The sequence below is a fragment of the Macaca nemestrina genome, chromosome 1, assembly GCF_043159975.1.
Source record: "Macaca nemestrina isolate mMacNem1 chromosome 1, mMacNem.hap1, whole genome shotgun sequence".
Lineage (NCBI taxonomy): Eukaryota > Metazoa > Chordata > Mammalia > Primates > Cercopithecidae > Macaca > Macaca nemestrina.
Window position 1 is genome coordinate 184,944,026 of NC_092125.1, and position 23,773 is coordinate 184,967,798.

General features: G+C 45.1%; 1 protein-coding gene across 21 annotated transcripts in view; it reads left to right on the top strand.

Moving 5' to 3' along the window:
- Positions 1–23,773, top strand: part of LOC105495012 (BEN domain-containing protein 5) — a 1,475,945-nt gene that overhangs the window by 1,294,956 nt on the left and 157,216 nt on the right. For all 21 annotated transcript variants that reach the window (XM_011764134.3, XM_011764137.3, XM_011764138.3 and 18 more), the window contains one exon: positions 8,375–8,489. In XM_011764134.3, the coding sequence (XP_011762436.2) occupies positions 8,375–8,489 (115 nt within the window). The remainder of the gene's footprint in view (positions 1–8,374; positions 8,490–23,773) is intronic.

Here is a 23,773-nt window from a genome sequence, read left to right on the forward strand (position 1 = left end):
CGCATGATATTCCCAGCCCTCTGACATCTGGCTCTCACCTGGTTCTCTGGCCTCAGCCTCATACACTCAGCTCCACACAGCTGAAACCTTGAGTGAGCAGTCTTCTCTTGACCAGTGCACCTTTACACCTGCTGCTCCCTCTGCCTAGCAGGCCCTACACCTGCTCCTTGCCACCTGGCAAGCCCCGTCCATCTCACAGGGTTCATTTTAAGTGCCCCCACTGTGGGCTCCCCTGGTCCACTCCCTCTTGCCACCTGCGTTGTGCCTGCATTGTGGATCTAAAGACGGCCATCATCTTTATTGATAATGGTCATCTCTATTGCCCTGATTTATTATCGTATACTTGACTTATATTTGTTTTTCCCCCTTTAAACCACAAGCTGTATAAGGTCTAGGACTGGTCTCCAACTGTCATTTTCCACATCTGTCAAATGAGGTTATCTTGTTCATCTTATGGGGCTGTTGTGAGGAACAAATGCTGTGTTGAACTCACAAAGAGCAGCCTCAAGGTTACACAGTCATTAAATAGTGGAGTGGGGCTTTTAACCTAGGTCTAGCTAACTCCCAAGGGTGTACATGCTCTCTTGTCCCACTCAGGGATGGGAACTACTAGAAGGTGAAGTCTTGTACCTGAAAAAACTCAGAGTTCTGACCACCCCACAACAATTGATGTGCATTTTACAGATCGGGATATGGAGCCTCAGGGAAGTACAATGGCTTACCCAAAGTCACATGACTAATTCACCATAAGTGTGGTTCTGGAGTCCATCTCCCCAGTCCTGTTTCTCATCTTTCCCTGCCTCTGTATCTGCCCCATGAGACACACAATTCATACTTCCTTGAGGCAATGTAAGAGGCATCATTACCCCACTTTACTAATGCAGGACTGAGGCATGGTCTTTCCTGAGGGTGTCTCAGCTACATGTAGACAGCCCGATCACAGCCCCACAGGGCACAGCTGGGGGTTTCTTCCTCAGTCATAGCCCTAAACTTGTCCATCATCCCTCAGCCCCCATCAGCCCACCTTCTTCTGGGGATAGCAGGCAGGTCCAAGGTGTGGACAGATGCTGAGATACCTTCAGTTCTGTTAACTCTTCCACATTAACTGGCTTAGTGACCTTGAGCAGGGAAAAGGCATGTGAGGCCAGTTGTGACAATCTGGCTGGGACCACGATTCTTGCCGCCGAGCTGCTGATGCATGTGCTACTGGGAGTAGAGTGAAGTCCTGTCGCCACATAGCTCTAGAAGGGGTGGCAGTAAGGGTGGCAGGGCTCGGATTCCTCAAGACTCTGCTTGTTGGTGGGATGCTTACTCTGCTACCCCAAACGCTGCTCATGACCTCTGTGAGGCCAAACTATCCTGTCCTCCAGTGACCATGGGAGAGGTCAGAGGAGCTCCTGTGTGCCCTGTGGCCAGTCATGTGAGAGCGCCATCCCTCAAGCTGCTACACTGCTAAGCATGAATCGCAGCTCCTCCCCTTACTACAGTGTAACCTTGGGAAAACCAGAAAATCTCCTTATGCCTCAGTTCTTTTTTTTTTTTTTTTTTTTTTTTTTTTTTTTTTTGAGACGGAGTCTGGCTCTGTCGCCCGGGCTGGAGTGCAGTGGCCGGATCTCGGCTCACTGCAAGCTCCGCCCCCCGGGTTTACGCCATTCTCCTGCCTCAGCCTTCCGAGTAGCTGGGACTACAGGCGCCCGCCGCCTCGCCCGGCTAGTTTTTTGTATTTTTTAGTAGAGACGGGGTTTCACCGTGTTCGCCAGGATGGTCTCGATCTCCTGACCTAGTGATCCGCCCGTCTCGGCCTCCCAAAGTGCTGGGATTACAGGCTTGAGCCACCGCGCCCGGCCATGCCTCAGTTCTTTTATCTCAAAAGGGAAATAATAATAGAAATCCTGCCTCACAGGGTTGTTGTGAAGACTGACACAGTTCATATCCATCGAGCATTTAGGATGGTGTCTGGAATAGAGAAAGCACTAAATAAGTTCCAGTAGTAGGGGAGGAGCTAGCACTAATGGAGCGCGTGGCCGGTGCCAGGGCCTCCGTGAGGCACTTTGTACGTGGTTCCTCTAATCCTTCTCTGAACCAAACCCAGGTGTGGGCCTCCCAGACTGTGGGCCTCAGCTCTTCCTCGTCACCTTCCTGAGAGTGCCACTAGCTGAGCTCTGCTCACCTGGAGGGTCACCTTGCAAGCCAGGAGCTTGGCCTGAACCAGACCTAGACCTTGTTGACCTTGTTTCTGACTCCTGGTCAAGTGTATGCTCTTTCACTGACTCTTCCTGGGACTTTGGGGCCAACTTTCATTGAAAATTTCCATCTGCAGAGTACTTTGTCCTCTCCAGACCCTTTATCGTTGAATTAATGAAACCAGCACTTATGAAATGCTACTGTGGGGAGCCACGCCACGCTCTGGAGGGCAGCAGGGGAAGTGGGCACAGCTGTGGCTTTGGAGTTTGATGGGCCTGAGTTTGAGCCTACCAATTCTATCTAGCTAGGGGACTTTTCTAAGTCCTTGCCTCTCATAGCCCCTATTTCCTGACCTGCAAAATGGGGACAGCAATGTCTTTCTCAAGGGGCTGCTTGAGAGAGTTTCATGAGATCGTGTAGGTCAATGGTGGGTCAGCACCAGGCACAGATAGGTGCCTGACCAGTACCCACACACCCCTCTTCACCTTCGCTCTTCCACAGAAATTCCACCAGGTCACTAGGCAGCTCTCAGCTCTTATTTTCAGAACAGTCCAGGGATTCACTGGATGTCACCTGGTAAGTTGGTGGTGGAGTGGGGACTAGATCCAGATCGCCTGCCTCCCAGCCTGAGCCCTGCTGCTACATGCCAAGGTGCCCATCAGGGCCTAGACTATGGAGACAAAGAGCTGGCCCTCTCCCAGGAAGTTCACTCCTCAGGGTTATTTTGTGGGAGTAAGAGGAGGAAGGAGGATTGTGCACACAACACACACACACACACACACACACACGCACGCACACACCATGCTCTCATAACTACCAATATCTCCAGACACGGGGACCAAGCACAGCTTCGTACTTCCTGTAAATGAGGTAATGACCTTTGCTCCTCCTCCATTCTGCTTTCCTCCCACCTCTCTTCTTCACCTGTTCTTCCTCTTCTCCTCAATATCCCAAACAGCTTCCCACTATAGGTGTGGTGCTAGATCCACTAAGGGTTTGTGACGGGGCCTTTCACTTTTCTAGGCTTCTGTCTCTTCATCTGTGAAATGGGCAGAGTTGGGAGCAGGAGGGTGAGGACTTATACTCTGTGAACTTTAGGGTCATCAGGGGCAGACTCCCTGTGAGTCCATAATTCGAGGCCCTTGGACTCAGCTGAGGGCAGACAGGGGTCCTGTGCCAGGTCAAGGGAGGGCCTAGAGTGGCTGCTGTTGTGCAAATCACACACTGGGCCAAGCAGAGACCTCAAACTGTCTTGCTTCAAACCTTGGCTCTTCCCACTACAGTATGCTGCCTCTGAACAGATAACAGAAACAATAAATTTTGCACAGAATTCTCTAGAGAGAAAATCATGCAGGCATATGCAAATTATTCCACAAATCACATGCAAATAGACTCCTTGCTCTTTGCATCTTGTCTTCATGGACAGAGCACTGCTCTGAAGCCGGCAGAACTGGGTCTGAATCCCAACTAGGTTCCTGTGAGGCACTCAGCGAGTGATGCCACACCCTGACTTTCTTTCCCAGTCTGTGAAACGGAGCCAATAGAATTACAAGTCAGTCCGGCTAATGAATGTACAGTAGTTAGTCATGGGTCGATCTTTATTCACTCACTTCATACATAGGTCTTGAGTACTTTCTCTGTGCCAAGCACTGAGCTGGGCACTAAAAATACAGTGGCAAAGAAAGGAGACCTGTTTCTGCTGTCTTGGAGCTCATGGCCTGGAGGGAAGACAGACTTAAACCACAGTCTAAGTTGAAGTAAGCCTCAATCCCGAAAGAGAAGTGCAGGAAATGTAACTTTCTTCTTTTTCTATAACTGAATTCAGTTTCTATTTTGAGGCCCCTTCCTGCCAGGGGCCAGAAACTTAAACTCATTTATGTTCCTCAAGATTGGGTGCTTTCAGCAAAGAGTTCTGATGCTCTCAGGGTAGCAGGCAAATCATCATATCATTGGTGGCACCATCTATCCACACTGTTTGCTTTCCACCCACTGCACCTCATGACTCTCTGGGCCTTGGCTGCTGCAGAGCCCCTGCAGGTCACTACCATGTTCCACCCTGGTTCCTGACAGAAAGCTGCTTTACCTCTGCCAGCTCTCTCTGCTATGCCTGCACCCCACCTCCACCTCTGTCCTGCCTTCAGGAGGCCCTGCCCTGCAGTATTCCTTGCCTCTAAGCAGCATTCCACGCTGCAGCCAGATGGAGCTCTCCAAAGCCCATATCTGACCCAGGCTGAAAACCTGGCAATAGCTCTATAGTCCCCTTCAGGTTTTTTCAGCTGGAAGAGCAAATCCTTGTTCATCTCTCCATTCCCATGCCTACAGCAAGCCAACAAAGAGCAATGATGAAAACAATGCATGTATACATTTACTGTGTACCACTTTGCTTATATCATCTCATGTAAATCCTCACAAGAACCCAGAAGTAATTCTTATTCTCCCCTTTGTAATTGATGAGGAATCTGGGGAACTGGGACGTTAAGGCCACACAGCAAATGAATGGCAGAGAGAGGCGTCAAACTCAGATGATCCAGTTTCAGAGTCTGTGCTTTTGACCATGAAGCTAAGGCCCTGGAATTGAAAAGCTTTTCGTTACCGACAGACCATCTCTTTTCTTACCCCGGCCTGGATACTTTCCCCTGGCATCCCTTTCTTTTTATTTTATTTTTAAATTTTAGATTCAGGGGATACATTAGCAGGCTTGTTACGTGGGTAAATAGTGTGATGCTGAAGTTTGGATTTCTAATGATCCCATCACCCAAGCAGTGAACATAGTACCTGATAGGTAGCTTTTCAGCCCTTGCCTCTTCCCTCCTGCCCCTCTTTATGAATCCCGGGTTTATGGTTCCCTTGGTGTCCATGTGCACCCCACGTGTAGCTCCCACTTATAAGTGAGAACATGCAGTATTTGGTTTTCTGTTTCTGTGTTAATTCACTTAGGATAATGGCCTCCAGCTGCATCCATGTCGCTGAAAAGGACATGATTTTATTCTTTTTATGGCTGCATCCTGGCACCTCTTTCATCTGGCTCCACTCTACTCATTTTTTAAGTCCCCTTTCCAGGCCTCTTCTGGGGCCCCAGGCCCCTGCTGGGTCCCCACAGCTATGTGCTGTTCCCATCAGAGCCTTTACCAGTCAGTGGGGAGTTGCTTCCTTACTGTGCACCCCTCTGAGGCAGGACCATCTTAGGCATCTTGAAATGCCCAGAATTTGGTGTGCCAATGAATGTTTGTAGAATGAAATGAGTGATGATCAGTTCAACTAATCCCACACAGTCAAAGTTGTATGAATTCCTGGAGCAATCCATCAATAGGCATTTGTAAGCACCTACTATGTGCCCAGCCCTAAACCAAACACTCTAGGAGAAAAAATTAACAATAAATATCAGCCTCAGTTGAGGTTTGGCTAGAGAGGTTCATCCTGGTCTGTGGGAAGTTGGGACAGGGTAGTGATCGCTAACTTCCAGCTTTAATATCAAATCCTCTACCACTTTTCCATCTCTTCTGGCCTCTCTGGCTTCCAACCTTCCTGTCATCCTGCCTTTTCCCCAGCTTCCTGATTAAATCAGCTTGAAGAAGAGGACCTGGCAAACTTGTTTACAGAAGGGACAAAGGCTGATCTCAAGGAGGTTGATGGCGTCTTCCAGCAGGAGGGAGATTATTCTCCTCACCTGACAGATGATGCTTCTACTTTTGGTGGAGAGGAATAAAATAGATGGAATCGTATGATGTCAGTGTGGGATGTATCCTTGAGAATTATTTAGTTCTTTCTCCTAATTTTAAAAATAGGCATAGACCCAGAGGCTTTCTACAGGTCACCCAGTAACTGAGCCAAAACTAGAACCCAGGCTCTGTTTTGATTTGTTGGCTTCTGCCATTCAGTATCCTTGTCTCCAAATTTCATTGTTAGTCAACTTCGCAGACTAGGACTCCTACTTCTAAAACTAATCCTGTTTTTAACTACCCATTGCCTTTCAACCTTTGATCTAAGTGAGTTTATGGAAGCATGCCACAATTTTCAGGTACTGTGTTAGGCAGCTAACACAGGATCTCTAACACAGGTACACAACAGTCTTCCAGATTAGGTATTATTATCCCTATATCAAGAAGAGAAAACTAGTCAGGGAAAGCTAGTCAGTAACTTCTCTAGCTAACACTCAGTTAAGATTTGAACTCAGGTCCCGAGACTTTCTGCTCCCCTGGTCCTTCTGCTTTCTTGGTCCATCCAGTGCTTTTGGCCCTTGGTCAAGGATGGCATTTTCTCTCCACTCTTACATGCCCTCACAGTCTTCCTCATACTCCTCTCCCACCACACACACACAAAAATAATAATAATAAATAAAAAAGTAAAAGAAAAGAAAGATCTCCTTATTTCCTGATGAATGGGAATGATTTTGAATTGTATCTGACCTCAAGCCAACAGATGAGTCTAAAACCTCCCTTCTCCTTGCCCCACACCCACCCTAGGAGAGGGAGCTCTGGGCAGCTGCAGCCTCTGGTCTGCCTTTGTTTTCTCTCATTCTTTTATTAGCTGCCTAATTGGCAGCCCAATTAATCTGTTCATCTGTGAAGGAGGATGGATCACAATAAGCTACTCCATTTCCAGAAGCCATTCTCTGAGGCAGTGTGGCCAGGCCCTGAGCGCGGGCTGGCTCCTTGATGGAGGGCCACCCCGGGAGCCGGGGTCAATTAGTGGACAGATTAAGCAATTATTAGCCCCTAACAAGGGCGCCTGGCATCATTACCCTGCCTGTTTACTGGCAAACTGCAGCTTTAATATGAGGACCAACAAATAAATTAGGGCATCTGGTCCACTGCCGCGTTAGCCGAGAAGTAAATGATGTCCAACTGGCTTTCGGCTGCCTATGGATTCTCAACCTTGGCCTAATGAAAAGTCTGAGATGTCCCTCACCGGTCACAGAAGCTCTGGAATGTGCTCTGGAGTGAGTTATCATTCCAAGAGCTGAGTGCCTGCACTGGGCACTTGTTCTTAGTTGCCCTGCTGCCTTCCTCCTGCCATCTGTCAAAACCTACCTTTCTGACAGGGCTTAGCTCAAAGGCTTCCTTCTTGATGCCTTTCTTGCTCTCTCCAGCAGGAATGGGGCCCCACGTCTGCATTGTGGGAGGGTTTGTCATTCTCCTATCATTTTCTGGCATTATAGTAATTTCATGGAATGCTAGAGTGCCATTTTGCCCATTTTCTTTTTCAGGTATCTGATGAAAGAGTAGAAACGTGGGGGAGATAAGAGAGTTATTTGTTTTCTCACCCCTCTTCTATGGGTAGATGCAGGCTGTAACCAGAAGGATATCAAGGAGGGAGTGACAGGATCAGATTCACACTTTCAGAAGATCCTTCTGGCTGCTGCAATGAGGGCTCATTTCAGAGGTGGTGGCTGTTATCCAGGCCAGGTGTGATGGTAGCCTGGGTTAGACGACAGGCAGTGGGATGGAGAAGAGGGGAAGATTTGCTCCATTCAAGAAGGGGACATGGGGACTGCCTGGCAGTAGGAAAAATGTCATGGAGACAAATTTCTAAATTTGGTGACTGGAAGGTAGGGTGATTTTAGTGCCAGTGAGAAGCCGGGAGGGCAGTCATCCCTGGAATCCTGGAACAGAGGATCTTCAAAATGGGGAAACAAGCACATTTGGGATACATGAAAGAAACCTCCTTCTGCTCATGTGACTTTGGCTGAAATGCTTTTCCTCTCTGCTTCTTGATGTGCCTATCAGCTAAATGAGCGTTTAAATCCCTAAGGACCTCGACCCTGTGATTATCACATCTGATGTCAATGTTTAACTAAGTGTGCCTATTAGAAAGCATCTCTTAGTTCACTGTGTAGTGCTGGCCCACCTCTCCCCATCTCTGTCTGACGAAACTCGGTGGGCTCTCAAAGCACAGCTCAAATGTCATCATTCTCGGAAGCCCTCCCAGTTCTCTACAGCAGGAAATGCTCTCTCCCTACTGCCCATGGGCTTCAATGTTACGTCGTCAACTGTCTCTTGGAAATACAAATGTATTTGTAAATATATTTTATACAGATAACACGTAGTCTATAACCACACACCCACAGTGGCCAATAACAGCACAGGCCAAAATCACCTATTGAGCTCCTCTTGTTTTCCAAGCTGAGAAAAACGTGTTTCCTTCTTCTTGAAATGCTTTGTTGTTAAACCGGACTCTTCTCTTTCCCTAGGGATCATTGACTTCCTCGTAAGCCAGCACCCTATTGCCCGTGTCCTCCGAGAATACCTGGTCTTCAAGATCGCACCAATGCTCAATCCTGATGGAGTCTACCTGGGCAATTACAGGTAAGCAACTGGGGAGAATGCTTGGAAGCAGGTAGTCATAGGATGGTGGTACGGAAGCAAGAAAAAATATGGGGTATATTTTTTAAGGAAGAATTTTGAGGCTGCCCATGAGTTCATTAGAGAAAGTTTCTCCCTGGCTCTTGAGAATGTGGTTAATTAGCTTTGGCTGTTTCGTGCACAGCCACCTAAGGTCACTTGCTGGGTTTTCTGGAGAGCTCACTGGGCCAGGAATCAGGAGACCTGTTATCAGTTTTGGCATCTACTTTTTGTATAACCTTGGGGGATCCACTTTTCCCTCTCTGATGCTCAGTTCCTCTTGCATAATGGAGACAATAATTACTTACCTGAAAGGGCAGTTGTGAGAGCTTCAAAAGAAATGGTGGGAAGGAATGTGCTTTGCAGAATATCGTGTGGTAGTTATAATGATGACTCTTTTGTTGTGTTTCTTCTTGGAGAATATCAATGAAGGAGAATAGAATCCCAGGACATCTGAACAGCATTTCTCTTCAGTGTTGGCATACAAGCCAGCCCCACACTCACTCATGCACTCAAATCGTGAACTCCCTTTCTCCTGGCTTAGCACCATAATTTACAGCCTAAAATTCCACTGCCCAGAAGATTATCTGCCAAAAGAACAATGGCTCATTTGAGATAGATAGTGTTATTGCCCTTATTTCACATTAAGGTAACTGACTTGCCCAAAGTCACACAGCCCATAAATCATTGACTAACTTCACCATCCAAATTATACAGTTTTCGAGCTCTTTAGGCCCAAGACTTTCAAGATGACATTCAGACCCCCCAGCTTTGCATGCAAGGCATTGTCTGCCCTGCTGCCTGTGTGTCCACCATCTTGCCTCACCTCTTCTCCTCTCCTCCTAGAACAGGTGCTGCAGCTGCACTGAGTAAAGCCCATTTCCCCAGACATGTCCTATTGGTTCCTGATACCTTACTTTTATACAGGCTGCCTGCTCACCAGAAACCCCTCATCCCTTCTTCATCCCATTAATTCTTTGCAACTCAGTTCATGTTCCTTATTCTGGAAAACATCCCCTTAAACCCCAAACAGAATTGGCCACTCTCTTCTCTGAGTTCTCACAGGCCTGGTTATTTATTTGTTTGTGTATTTGTTTATTTGTTTGAGACAGGGTTGTGCTCCATCGCCCAAGTTGGAGTGCAGTTGTGCAATCATGGCTCACTGCAGCCTCGACCTCCTGGATTCAAGTGACCCTCCCACTGCAGCCTTCCAAGTAGCTAGGCATGAGCCACTGTAGCAAGCAGGCCTGGTTATCGAACAACTCTCGTTCCACTGCATGTCCTCCACTGTCCTTAAAGCTACTGGAGGGCGGAGACTGAACCTTAATGGCCCTTGTGTCCCTCATGCCTAGCAGCAGGGATCAGCACATAGTAGATGCCTAAAAAGTGTTTGAAGAATATGAAAGAATGAGAAGGATGACTTTACTGATGAAGAAACTGAGTCCCAGAGATGAAACAGTACTTACTTAGTCCGTGGCCTAACTCAGACCAGAACCAGATCTCCTGACAGCCAGTCAGGCTTGTTTTACACAGAGTTGGTTTACTGCTTTCCAAGAGCATGGCAACTGGGTCCAGAGGGGTACTCCTGGGTGTGAATTAGAGAGAGCCCATGAGGTGCCTGAAGCCTTCATTAAAGACAGTTTTGCTTCCACTCTTAATTGGCTGAAGTGATGGTTCATTAGCATTCGCAAGTTTTGTGGCTTGTTGCAGGCCTGAGAGCGATGCTTTTCCACCTTCCATGGACAGAGTGTACTGTTAGCGATAATAGTGGTAGAAAGACCATTTGATTTATGTTAATGTTTCTGTTTAATTACAAGAGCAGTGGTCAGAGAGAGGTCAATACTTCTCTCCACACATTTATTTATGTCATCATCTGCTGTCTCAGGAAGGACTAGCTTGAAGGAGGTCAGTGACCTTGGCCAAAATGCCTCCCCTCTCAGGGCTTTAGATGGACACTGAGATGGTGATGAGGGCTAGATGCCTTCTACATGTGTTCAAGCCCCAGATTTTGTGATTTGGGGACTCCATGATAAAAGATTTCCACCCCTCAGAAATGGTTTCACACTGAAGCTTCAACCCCCAACATTCTCCTAGTGAGAATATGTGATTCTCATTATGAGAGTTGGAGAGCAACTCTAACCACAAACATTAATGCTATTGCTAAAACTGTACAACAAAGAGCCGATTAATCATAAGAATTCACTACTTAAAGCTTTAGAGAAAATATAAAAAAAAAATAAAGACTCATAATTGAGAACTTCAAGGTGCCTTAGAGGTCCCCTAGACCAGCCACACTACTCTCTAGAGCAATACTTCTATGGTTTGGCAAGACTTGCCAAGGCATTATGGAGGGAAAAATTCAGAGTTCAGATAAGTTTAGGAAACACAGAGCTAAGCAAAGTTAAATGTGTTCTTTTATAATATGACTTTTCAGAATTTTGAATATGCTTATAAACATAGGGAATCTAAGAGGGGAAGTAGTACTCAGTGTTTCCCAAAGATAAGTGAGAGAGGTCCACATCCTCCCTGTAACCAGTGTTAGGGTTTCTAAAACACATTTTGGGAAATGCCACTCCAAGAATTCTGCTTGCCAATCCAATGGCCTGTGAAGCACTCACACACTAATCTCATTTAATCCTCATAATTCTGTGATGGAGGAACTTTGTTAAAGTTTTTCTAAATTCAAATAATAACAATCTACTCAATCTAGCTTGAGTACAGGAGAAAAGGTGGCGAGTGGGGAGGGAGAGAGGGAAGGAGGCAAAGAAGGGAGGGAGGGAGGGAAGAAGGAAGGAAGGAAGGAAGGAAGGTTGGTTGGTTCTCGGAATTCTAGTGCAGTAAAGAGAGCCAGACTTCCCAGGAACTGATCAAATTGCTGGAAACATGTTGGAAGACAGGTGGCCAGGTCTTTGCCTCTCTCTCATGCTCGTTTGCTTTCATTTTCTCAACATCTCCCTCTGGAGGTGCAGACTCTCAAGCCTCAGAGAAGTTAAGTCATCCCCCTGAGGTCTGTGGCCTGTGAGGAGCGGGCAGGGATGCAGGTGTGCCTGACCTAGCCCTGCTCCTCTCTGCAGTCCCACACTCCCCCTGTAGCCAGCACCAGGCCTGCCAGACCCTGGGAGGAGAACCAAAGACAGGCCTGCCCTGAGGCACCTCACTCTGCTGGCTGGAGAGATGGTTCAACAGGCCAGTTCCCTGCAGTGTGAGATGGGAAGGCAGGAGCTTGGAAGGAGTAAAGGTCAGTGGTTGAGAAAATGGACTTGGGTGTCAGGTCAGATTTAAATTCTGCTCTGCCACCTACCTGCTGTATGACCCTGGGTAAATTACATGGCCTCATTAAGCTTCATTTTTCTCATCTGTAAATGGAGATGCTATAGAGTTATGAGGCTTTTGTGAGATAATACATCTAAAGCACAGTGCTAAGCACACTGTAAGTTATAAATAAACATTTATTCCTCCTTCTCTTTATCCTCCTCACTCCTCCACATTAAAGAAGCATATAATCCAATCTAGGAAGGCTGGTCAGGGAGATTTCCCAGATTTCATCAGCTAAGTTTAGATTTAATAATACAAGTACCTATTCTACGGCATTTATAGTGAACTAGAGAAGGTACACTCTAGAATTTAACAGCAATGGATGGCCACTATACCGTGATAGATCAAGCTCTTTATGTTAAAGAACAGCACCATTTTCTAACTAGACTACTGTATATGATACCAGACTATGGTTTACAGTAAGAGTATATGGAGCCTATACTAAAGTTTATAGCAACAATATAGAGCAACTATAGTATACGCTATGGTACCTATCTTTAACAATTATGTTGGATGATATAACAATGGATAACAGTTACCTTATACAGTAAAAGCACAGAGCAACTATACACTCTGTCTTACTTACTGCACTCCAATTACATTGGCCTTCTTTTCATTTCAGGTCTTAGGTTTAACACCACTTCACAGAAAGGCTTTTCCAGGGCTTGCAATATACAGTGGGTCTCCCATTATACTCTTTCATAGCACCCTATACTCTCCCTTTATGGCTCTTGCCCTAATTTGTAATTATGTGTTTATTTATGTGACTATTTGTTTAATGATTGTCTTCACCTTAGACTGTAAACTCCATGAAGTCAGGACTTTGTTTACCTTGTTCTCTGTATCCCCAGTACCTGGCAAATGGGCTCTTGAAATATATTTTATTTTTCTAGTCACTGACCTGAAGTTCACGTATATGTTTCCAGAATGAACAAATGAACTAAACAATACTGTTTAGTGATTGTGTGACGGCACAAAGCTACAGTGCCCCATGTAGAGTAACTAGGGCCAGATGCAGTCAGCCCCCAACCCTTTACCTTCATCTGCATGGCCTCCTGGCCCAGTTGTTTTAAGTGTATGTTGTTGTGACAGGAATACTGCTATGCTTTAACCTGATGAGCTGCTGTTATAATTTAACAAACTGGATTCTCAGCCATGCTTAGTTATTGCATGGAGCGTGATACTTTTAAAGGCACTTACAAAACCATATTTCGTCATACAACAGCAACCAAGAAAGGAAAGCCAGTTTTTACTGTATCCATTTAAGCCATGGGGAAACAGGCTGAGAAGGTGAAGAGCCATGTTCAAGGTCATAGGGTGCATCCAGGGACTCTCCACACTCCCACACATTGCCTTTACTCTATAAGCTATAGGCAGAAGTGGAGAACTGAGGCTCTAATTTTCACTACTCTCCTGAGCGTTCTTATTTGTCCTTGGACAAGACACTTCTCTCCCCTAGCCTGTTTCCCTCCTACTCTCTAGAAAGAGGGAAGTGGGATGAAAGGCACCTTCCATCATTTAGTAGAAGCAGGGGGAGAGGCTCTATCAAGAATGGGATGGCTACAGCATGAATGAAACTTGAGGACATTATGCTAATGTAATAAGCCACTCATCCAAAGACAAAGACTGTATGATTCCACTTATATGACATTCTTCAAGTGGTCAAATTCATACAGACAGAAAGCAGAATGGTGGTTACCAGGGGCTGGGAGGATGGAGAGAATGGAGAGTTACTATTTAATGGGCATAGGGTTTCGATTTTACAAGTTAAAAAGAATTTTGGAGATGGATGGTGGTGATGGTAGCACATTATGAATGTATTTAATGCCATTGAACCCTACACTTAAAAATGGTTACGATGTTAAGTTTTATGTTATGTGTATTTTGCCACCGTGTTATAAAAAACAGTGGCATGGTTACTGACATTACAATGGGAATATTTTCAGAGAGCTCTGGAAGGATCTGGGACCTAGGAGTCTTGAGGGATGAATATTGTAACTTCGGGTGTTACAGAGCCAAGAAGCTGCAAGCGACTCCTACTTGGAAGGCAACTGGAGTTGGGGGATGATGGGCTGAACCAGTATAGAATCGGTTGGTAATTCTCAATGTCTTACAGAAAGCATGCCCACAATACATACTGCAGCATTTGCACACTCTCTCTTCCAGCTACTTCCTCATCACTCCTTTTGCAGAGGAGAGAGCCCCCACCTCCACCTATACCCCGCTGCGCTTTCTGACCATGGGTAATGCACAGGTTGCCTGCATTTGAAAAACAGACTTTCCATCTCCTTACAACAGTATGAAACCCTGTGTTGGGTTTGCATTTCTTAATTAGGTGCTTGTCATTGTGTATTCCATAGAGCCACGTATAAGTAAACAGTCATAGACCTTTGAATAAATTTATTGGTTTTATTTATGTTTCTGGGCATAAAAATCTATAATTACCAGGTACAGCCTCAGAATAACTAGTATTTAATGACAATTACTTTTTGTTACCATAGAAATGAGTCCAAAGTAGTTACCCATAATTTCTCATTTCCCAAACCTCACACATGCTGAATTGCAATATTACCATAGTAATTGCCTATTAGTCATCATAAAATACGCAGTTACCCAAAAGATAGCAGGATGCTGTGAAATTTCTCATCTTCGGAAAATCTCAGTATTTCTTGGGAGTGTGGAGGTGGGGTGGGGAGGAACAGGCCTCTATGGGTGGTACAGAAATGATTCTGCGTTATAGCACAGAACTGCAGACCCCATGGTGGAAATGGAGGCTGTACGATCTGCAGACTCTCTCCATCATTATGGATCTTGGCCTTGGCAATCCTTATGTAGCAAAGGATGCTCCAGTGCAGTAAATCCAATTTAACTAAGGTTTGTTGAGGGCCTGCTGGGTGTCAGGCCCTGTGCTGGGCCTTGGGGAAGCAGAAGGAAATCAGAGGCAGTTCTTGCCAATAAGAAGCCCAGCGTTTCCACTAGAAATATGGGTGTGATGCAGTAGATGCCGAGAGATACAAGAGGAGCTAATATGTAAGTGGCTCCTCACTGCACATTATGTGTATCGTTTCATTTAATACTCACAGCAGCCCTATGATGGAGGTAGTGTGATGCTCCTACTTCAAGTAGAGGGGGAGGTTGAAGCACATAAGTACCACGGAACTTGCCCTAGTTGCTGAGCCTAGGCTGCTCCAGTTTTAACCTCTTGATACACTGTATCTTGAAGCAGAGAGTACTTCCTTCTGACTGATAGTGATGAAGGAGGGTTTTTGATGGATGGATGATATATGAGTTCACCAGACATAAAAGGGAGATAGAGATTTACAGAACAAAACATCATTAACCATAGCAGAGGGTAAACCACCAGGGAAGGTATTTCCAGCACACACGGCACACACACACACACACACACACACACACACACACACACACACATTATAACTGGTCTACCTACCTCTTCCACCTCAAAATCTAGAGGAAGAAACATTTCAAACTATCCACAATTAGAACAGAACCTAAAATCAGCCATATAAAATATAAATACATATCAATGTTCTATTTGTTCTGTAATAGCATAAAAACTGCCTATTTTTTCATCAACATAGAAACAGAAAACAAAGATCCACAGCAAGTATTGCCCTGTTGAGAGATCTGCCAGCCCCTCCTCACTCTGAGCCTCCGTCCGTGCCCCAGTCACATTTCCCTGCTGGGTGCCTTATCACAGCATCATGAGAAACATTAAGCCCAGTGCCCTATCCAGGCCATGCCCCCTCTGCTTGCCCACCTCTAGGCACAGGCTGTTCCCTCCCTTCCAAGGCATCATGCCGTGCTGATGCCACCTCTGACTGTTAGAGAGCACTTTGTTTTCAGGCTGAAGCTGCCAGCATGTAAGTTCTGCCTCTGCCCTCTGAAGGATTATTCAAGGCCAGCCCATCTTTCACATGGTAGCCTTCAGCCATTTGAAGATCATGTGTTCCCACCCTTCTCCACTCCCCACTCAATCCTACTACTGCTCCAGGCCAAACATCCCCAAAGCCTTCCAACTTTTCATACGTAATCTGAAATCCATTCCCCTCTCTGTCCTTCCTGCTGTCCTCTGAACGTGTTCCAGATGTTTGTCATTGTCTGTCTTTGAGGCAGGGTGTCAAGGACTGAAGGACATCATTATAATGATAATAGTGATGATGACAGCTAACATCTATTGAGCTTTCCGAACCTGGCACTATTTTAGGCATTTTGCATTTGTTGTTTCATTTCATCCTTAGAACAAATGCATCATTATTCTCATTTTACAGATGAGGAAACTGAGACACAGGTAGATTAGGTACCCCCTTCAAGTTCATAGAACTAATTAATTCATGGAGAAGGAATAGAATGGGGTCTCAGAAGCCTCATTCTGGGGACCACTCTTCTTCTGATACAGCCCACATGCACACATTGCTGTCTGACATTGAGCTCTCCTCAGCCTAAATCTTTAAATTTTTCCACTTGCTTTTCTGCTAAGCTACAACTCCCCCATCTTCCCTTAGATCCTTACAAGAAGCCTGTGGTGTAGGCAGGGCAGGAATCACTCTCCTTCTTGAAGCAAAAAGGAAACCAAGCCACAGAGAGGCTAAGTAACTTGCTCAAGGTCACACAGTGAGTGAGCCACACAGTTCAGATAAAGCCAGAGTGACAGCAGGGGCCAGACAGACCCTTACCTCCCAGAGACTCTCTCCTGCTTTATGTAACCTGAGTGATGTTTCTGTGGAGGCTGAAAGGACACTGGGGCTGGCAGTGTAATCAGGTGTCTAACCCACAAGTGCACACCGCCAAAACCAATTATTCAAATGAGCTTCCCAGCCAGGTTCCACGGAAAAGGCCAGATGGCTAGATGTCTGTGGAGGCAGCTCCTCATCTCTGTCCCTGCAAGCAGCTGAATAGCAGTTCAAAGTTAGAGTTGATAGCAAGTTGATCTTAATAATTGATTCTACAGTGAAGACAGGCCTCTGAGGAGACAGTAACCCAAAATTAGTGGCTAGGGAGTCTGGAGGAGCAAAACAATCTGATAGAATCAAGAACTTCATCATTTCTGGTCCTAGTTCCTAAACCACTCCTTGAATAGTGCCAGTTCTTTATGTAGAAATCCTTCGGCGGCTCCCCATTGACCCTCAGAAAGAACCAGAGCTCTTTAGCCTGGTATTCAGTGCCCGCACAATGGCCTCAAACTTTCTTTTCAGCTTCCTCTCCTACTGTCCACCTTGCCCCTTCCTGCATCCACTCCCATCTGTTCCTCTTGCCTTCCTGGGCTCTTTCCATTGTCTTAAACCAGCCTGCTCTTGTTCACATCTGTGCTTTTGCTGGCACTCTGCTTCCACTTGAGAAGCCTTTTAACTGTTTCTTCCCTGTCTTCTTTTTTCCCTCTCCTGCCCTCCCAACCCACTAACCCATCCCCAAGCACATACTTTGTACCATACACTGGGGAATATGAGGTGGGCTTGGCCCCTGTGCTGCCCTTAAGGAGTTCACAGTCCAGAGAAGAGATAACTGTGCTGATGGAGGGAAGCCCAGGGATTCCCAGGTTGTGAAGTCACTGAGGAGGCACCTCTTAACCCAGGCAAAGGGTTGGGATAGGGCAAGTCAGAGAAAATGTCTGAAGGAAGGGCTGTGTGAGATGAATCTTGAAGGGTGAGTGGGAGTTGGCCAGGGGAAGAGAATGGCAGCATGTTCCAAACCAAAGGAATAATTATAATAAATAACAACACAGTAATATAATAATACAAAATATTAATTGAAAGCATATAGCTGCCAGACACTATTCTAAGTGTTTTATATGTAGTACTTCCACTAGAGATTTGGAGTGATAATTAATCATACTCCTGCTCCTACTCTCATCCTATTCCTACAATTTAGAAAGAGATACAGGGATCAAAAAATAGGAGTCAAAATATTAGCTGTATTATTGATAAAAGCAGGACCTGGAAGGCATCGTCTATATCTGTGGCCAAACTTGCCTCCTTTACTTCACTTCAAAATTCAACTTTCCCATCAGACACAAGGAGAAAAGGAGGCAAGAAGCTTCCTAGAAAGCACACCATGTGGCAGAGAGAAGACCAGAATAGACCCTTCAGAATTCCAGATCCCAAAAACACATGCTAGGAGGGGCTAGGCCCAAACCAGCTCTGCTTCTTTTCTGGAGCTGACCATTCAGATAAGTTCCATCTCCTTCCTTGGGAAGAGAAAACAAGGGAATGGAGAAGAAGACCCATTCTTTTCATTCCTGAGGACTGAAAGTTACCATTGGCATTGAAAACAATGGGGAGTTCCTCCCGACAACCTCATGAACCTACAAGATAAGTCTTGTATTACCCTCATATTGCAGATAAGGAAACTGACACTCAAAGAGAGGTTAAGTCATTTGCCCAAGTACTGCCTTTAATAGTAGGAGTTCCAGGAATGACACCCAGAGATTTGACCCTGAGCCCTTTGAGTCTTGCTGCTTGAGCCCTGAGTGAGTGAGTGGAGATCCTTGAGGAATGCCAGGTACTCTGGTGTGGTTGTTGCATGTGGTCCAGGCTGCAATCTGGGCACCACACAAAGGAGCTAGCTAAGAGGGCAGGTGGAGGGTGGAGTGCAGCACAGGCTTGAAAAGACTTGAGACTTGGCGGAAATGCATCAACCCACAGAGGGGGCACCTTTTTGTTATTGGCTCACAGGCCCTATCATGTGCTACCCTTGCATGGGGTACAGATTGACATCATAGTGTAAGAAGTGTAGGAATAACTGGGGACCAGATTGTGAAGGATCCTGAACATCATACCAAGAGCAAACCACAAGAACAGTTAACATGTGTAGCACTTATCTCAATCTAGATGGTGTCCTGGGCATTTTACCTATATGATTTCATTTAGCCCTCAAAACAACCCTCTAAGGTAGACAAAATTCCCACTTTCAGTTAGAGCTAAGGCACAGAGAGGTTCAGCCACAAAGATACAATGTGTTGGCCAAGCCAGGGTTTTATCCAGGCCGTGTGGCTCCAGAGCCCACACTTGACTCAGAGCCATTCTCAGGCTTGGTGCAGGTAGGTGAGAGCCTTGCTAGCACCCAGGTCTTGTGAAGACATAAAAGACTTTTATGCCCCCTTTTTTGTTTCCTCTGTCCTTTTTCACTTAAGAAACTGAAATGGTGAATTTTTAGCCTCAAGGGCCAGTGTATTCCTTCAGAAAGTGTCCTCCCTCAGACCTTTCAAAAAGGAGTAAACTCCTTATCATTGTTCTTATAGAGAGAAAAATAATCCTTTGGTTCTGGAATGGACTTCCCATTCTACCCCTGAATAGCCGTGTGATCTTGGCAGACCCTTTCTGCCCTCTTGGCCTCAGATTCCCCATCTTTGAAATGTGGGGATTGGGTTTTATGAAATCTCAGGTCCTTCCAGTTGGTCACTGACTCTAAGAATTAGATTTAAGTTGCAATGCTGGAAATCCACCTGAACCCAGTCTTTGTTGCTGCCAAGCAGGAGACAAGATGAATCCCTGGAGTATATGCTCTGTATGGGAAGGGAGAAGCCACTCTAAAGTCTCTCCTTACCCACTAGGAAGAATTTCTTAGGGTTGCAGATAATCCCTTTTCCAGATGTGATCTGAACACCCCTGACCCCAATCATGCCACCTTGCCAAAAAGGCCACCATTATAGGGTAAAGACCTTGCTGAATGAACCTTGGAAGAAGAAAAACTAAGTGCTCATCTTGGCTTTGCTATAAACCTTGGACACATCCAAGGCTGCTCCATATGGATGTGCAGTTTGTGCACTGTACAAATGTTCAGTGGTCAAGGGGTCAATGGGGCCTATGGGCTATGACTCTGCTCTCAATCCAAAGTCTGGCCAAACCAAGTGGCATTATTCTGTACTTTATCCACCCAGAAACAGCACCTGATTGCAACTTATTACCCTGGGTGGTAGGGGGCAGCACCTTTCGTCAATTTGCATAAAGGTACATTTTATGTTAGTCTCTCATTTGAAACTTAGATTTACCATTTAAAAACTATAGATGTTGCATCTACCTCTCACTGCACATGAGGGATAGTCCCTCTATTAGGCTCTTACCTGACTCCTAGGACTGCAAAGACAAAGTATAATGGTGGCTAAGAACATAGGCTTTAGAGTTGGGCAGACTGGATTCAAGCTCTGCCTCTGTCACTTGTCCTTGCTGGACCATGGTCAAATCACCACTTCTGAGCCTCTATTTATACAGTTCAACTGAGAGTCAGCTGTGTACGAGACACTGTGCTAGCACTGAAGACCCAGTGACAAATGAAATAGAGTCAGTTGCTGCCCTCTCGGCACTTTCAGGTCTTTAAGCAAACAGATGAATTTGTCCTAGGTCACAAAGCTACTAGACGGCAGAACTGGGACTCAAACCCAAGCCTTCTGCCTTTGAAGCCTATGTTCTTATCCACCCTCCTCTCAGTATTCACAGTCCTGGTCACAGACATCTCCTCGTCATGATGATCTAAGAAGGGATGTGAGGAGAATGCTTTAAATATCTTGGTGGTGGTGATGGAAAGTGGATGTGTTATGATTATCCCTTGTGTTTGGGACAAAGGGCACTGCCTGCCATCCTCCATCTACACAACAGCAGAGCCCAACCCACATGCTAAGCATTTTTCAGGGGCTGTTGATGACAGATTATCTGGCATTCTGACACGGGCCAATCAATAGAGCTGGAAGGTGCCTCAGGCCAGGGGCAATTGAATCCCAACCTTTTAGTGGCATTAAATAAAGCAATATTTATTTTGCTTTTGGTGCAAATATACCTAATCCAATCCAGCTCATTGGTAATGCTGAAAAACTCCTTAGAGCAGCCTTGCCGTGCTCAGGGCAAGATTGATCAGGAGCCGCCAAGCTGCCTTTTTCTCTACCTTTCTTCAGAGGAGATGAAAAGGAAATCATAAGGAGGGGAATTGAAATTATTGCTCTCATTCTAGCTGCCATACTGCGAACAGGGATAAGGCATGATGTCCTTCATGAGATGGAGCTATTTATTTGCCATTTGAATAACATTCTCTGGAACCATTATATCTCTGCCATTGGGCAAATGAGAAAGAGAACAGGATAAGAAGATCAGACAAATGAGTAGCTTAGTGTCTCTTTTATAAATCACACAGACTCACAGATGGCTGGGGGACCTCAAAGGTGACTGTGAACCATCCTGTCATCAACAAGACCTGGGTTCAAATTCCAGGTCTATATCTTACTAGTTGTCAAGTGACCCTCTCAAGATCAAATCTTTCTTGGATTTTATTTCCTTATTTATCAAATGTGGATTAATAATACCTATCTCATTTGATTATTGTGGATGAGTCTAGTATTTAGTAGGTGCTTACTTTTCAAAATATATCTGAAAGTAACTATCTAACCCATGTTTGCAAACCTGCAAGGTGTTCATCCATGCTTTTGTTAATCTGTTCACTCATTCATTCATCCAATAAATGTATTGAATCTTCTCTGCACCTGGGTTTATAGTAGACAGTGTTGGAGTGGGGGTGGGAAAGATAACTCAGACATTATCCCTGCCCTCATGGAATTCACAGATTAGAGGAAGAAAGAAAAGATACTTAAGAGTATCTCCAACTCAAAATAAAGACATTATGTATTATGCAGTCATATGTAAATTTGGCCTCCATGTATTTGCATTTTCTAGAATGGTCCTAATGTGAAAGATTATTTCGCACTGGTACCATAAATAGCCCCATTCTTGTCAGAACGTAGGTCTTGATTTTGAGCTCATGCAAAAATTTCATCTTAAAAACAAATAACAGAATACAAGAACACCAAGGAGACAGAGACACAGGGCAGGGACCCAGGATTTTGCATTCAGTGACTCTAAACTGGCAATCATAGGAGTGAGAGCTTGGCATCTGGAGGCCATCTTATGCATTCCTCTGTCTTTAGGCAGCTGCTTTTTGGTCCTGAAACCAGTAAAGAGAAAGAGCGTGTACCAGCCTTGGCCTCTTGTGCGTATAGTCAATTAGGGACACAAGCAGAACATACTAGCAGCCTGTTAAAAATATGCATAATTGCTCACCATTCTTGCTTCCCTAACTTTGCACATGCTATACTCTTTGCCTGGAATGCTCTCTCATGCCCTGACTCTTGGCAAACTCCCATTTGTGTCCCACACATCTCAAATGTTGAGCAATGCTTGCAATTAATGTTAAGATATTGATCATCCTTGATTAGTTGGTGTTTCATTTTAAAATTCTATCAACACTTTTCTTAGAATATTTTGTTTTCTTTGAATTTTAACTTAATTGGAAATATATGCTTCCTCCAAAGTCCCTTACTCTGGGAGTAAAAAGCCCAGTTATTGATGCTTTAGAATCATATACTGAGAGAGTTGAAAGAGATCTCTGTGAGTAAAGTATAGCATTTCATTTTACAAATAAGTGCATAGAGCCTAGGGAGGGGAGGTGACTTTTCCAAGATGACATAGACATTGGAGGTGGAACCTGTACCCCAGGCTCCTAACCAGGGATCCTGCATCTTTACTAAGATGTTTTGTTCAGTAAATACTTAACCTATGGATAGATTGAGTGTCATTAGAAGCATTCGTTTAAAATCAGCTCAAAAGGTGCCCATGCAGGTACTACTCACTGAAGAATATCACAAATGCTTTAGCTTCTAAAAAGCTCTAGATTCCCTGAGGATTGAAGATGCCTTTGAATCACCAGTTACATTCTATTTTTATTGGCAGGCTGGATCTAGGAGTTAACCTTTCAGGATCTCTGACCTCTAACACTTTTCCTTCAGTTTTGAAGTTCTTTTTTGAATCAAAGAGGTTTCCTGGAAGCAGCATAGCCAAGTGGGGAGATTATGAGGTCCAGGGATAGGACACCTGAGTTCCAGTCTGGGCTCTTTAGAGTACATGTTATGTAGCCTCAAAAGAATGGCTTACCTTTTCTGGCCCTCAACACTCCCAATAGAAAATTGAGGTTTATCATGTGACTGAATGGTTGTGAGAACTATGTCATATGAGACAGGAAAATGCTTAGGAAGAATGAAATGTTTGTTCAACAACTACTTCTTTGACATCTGCCATGATCCAGGCTCTTTGACAGGCACAAGAATACCAACATGAATAAGATAGCGTCCTAGCTCTTGAGGAATTCATGGTCCAATGGAGAAGCGGACTCAATAATTGCCACATCTTGTGCTGTAGCCACTTTGCTGGGGGAGCAACAGATGCTATGGGAGCAGAGGAAAAGCACCTACCCCTCATGTGCAGGGAGTGAACATCCTCCTCTACTTCCTGGAGGAGCTGATATTTAAGTTTAGACAATTGCAGCAGTGCTACCATTATCACCACTTCACTGTCATCACTGGCTATCATTTGTTCAATGTTTATGTTTTTCTGATAATTCTGCTGGTGCACTTACAGACATGTATGTTCATGTATGCAATCCAGAAAGTCAGAGTGGTTATCCTCTTTATACCTATGATAAAACAGAAGCCTAGAGGTGCATTTCAAAAAAAGAAATTTAAAAAAGATCACACAGCTGGTAAGGAACACAGCCAGAACTTAAACATAACTGCAAGTCCCAAAGCCGCTGGTTCCCACAGTATAACCCTGTTGTTCTGTGCAACTCCATGGGGCAAGACTGAGAAGGATGGAGGAAGTGACTGGGAGACACATTCAGCTAAAAAGGAAAAAAGAATTTTCTAATGGAAGATTCAAGAATGAGATAAGCTAACTGGAAAGGTAGTGAGTTTTAGGTCATAGAGGTGTCCTAGAGCAAGCTGGTGACCTGCCCAAGACAGTGCTGAGGACATTCCTATTTGGGGGCAGAGGAGAGGCACATAAGTAAGTACGTCTAAGGATACAGTTGTTTTATGATTACGTCCTGTTGGCAAGGGTAATATACCTTTCTAAATATTTAGATGCTCAGTGAGGGCTGGA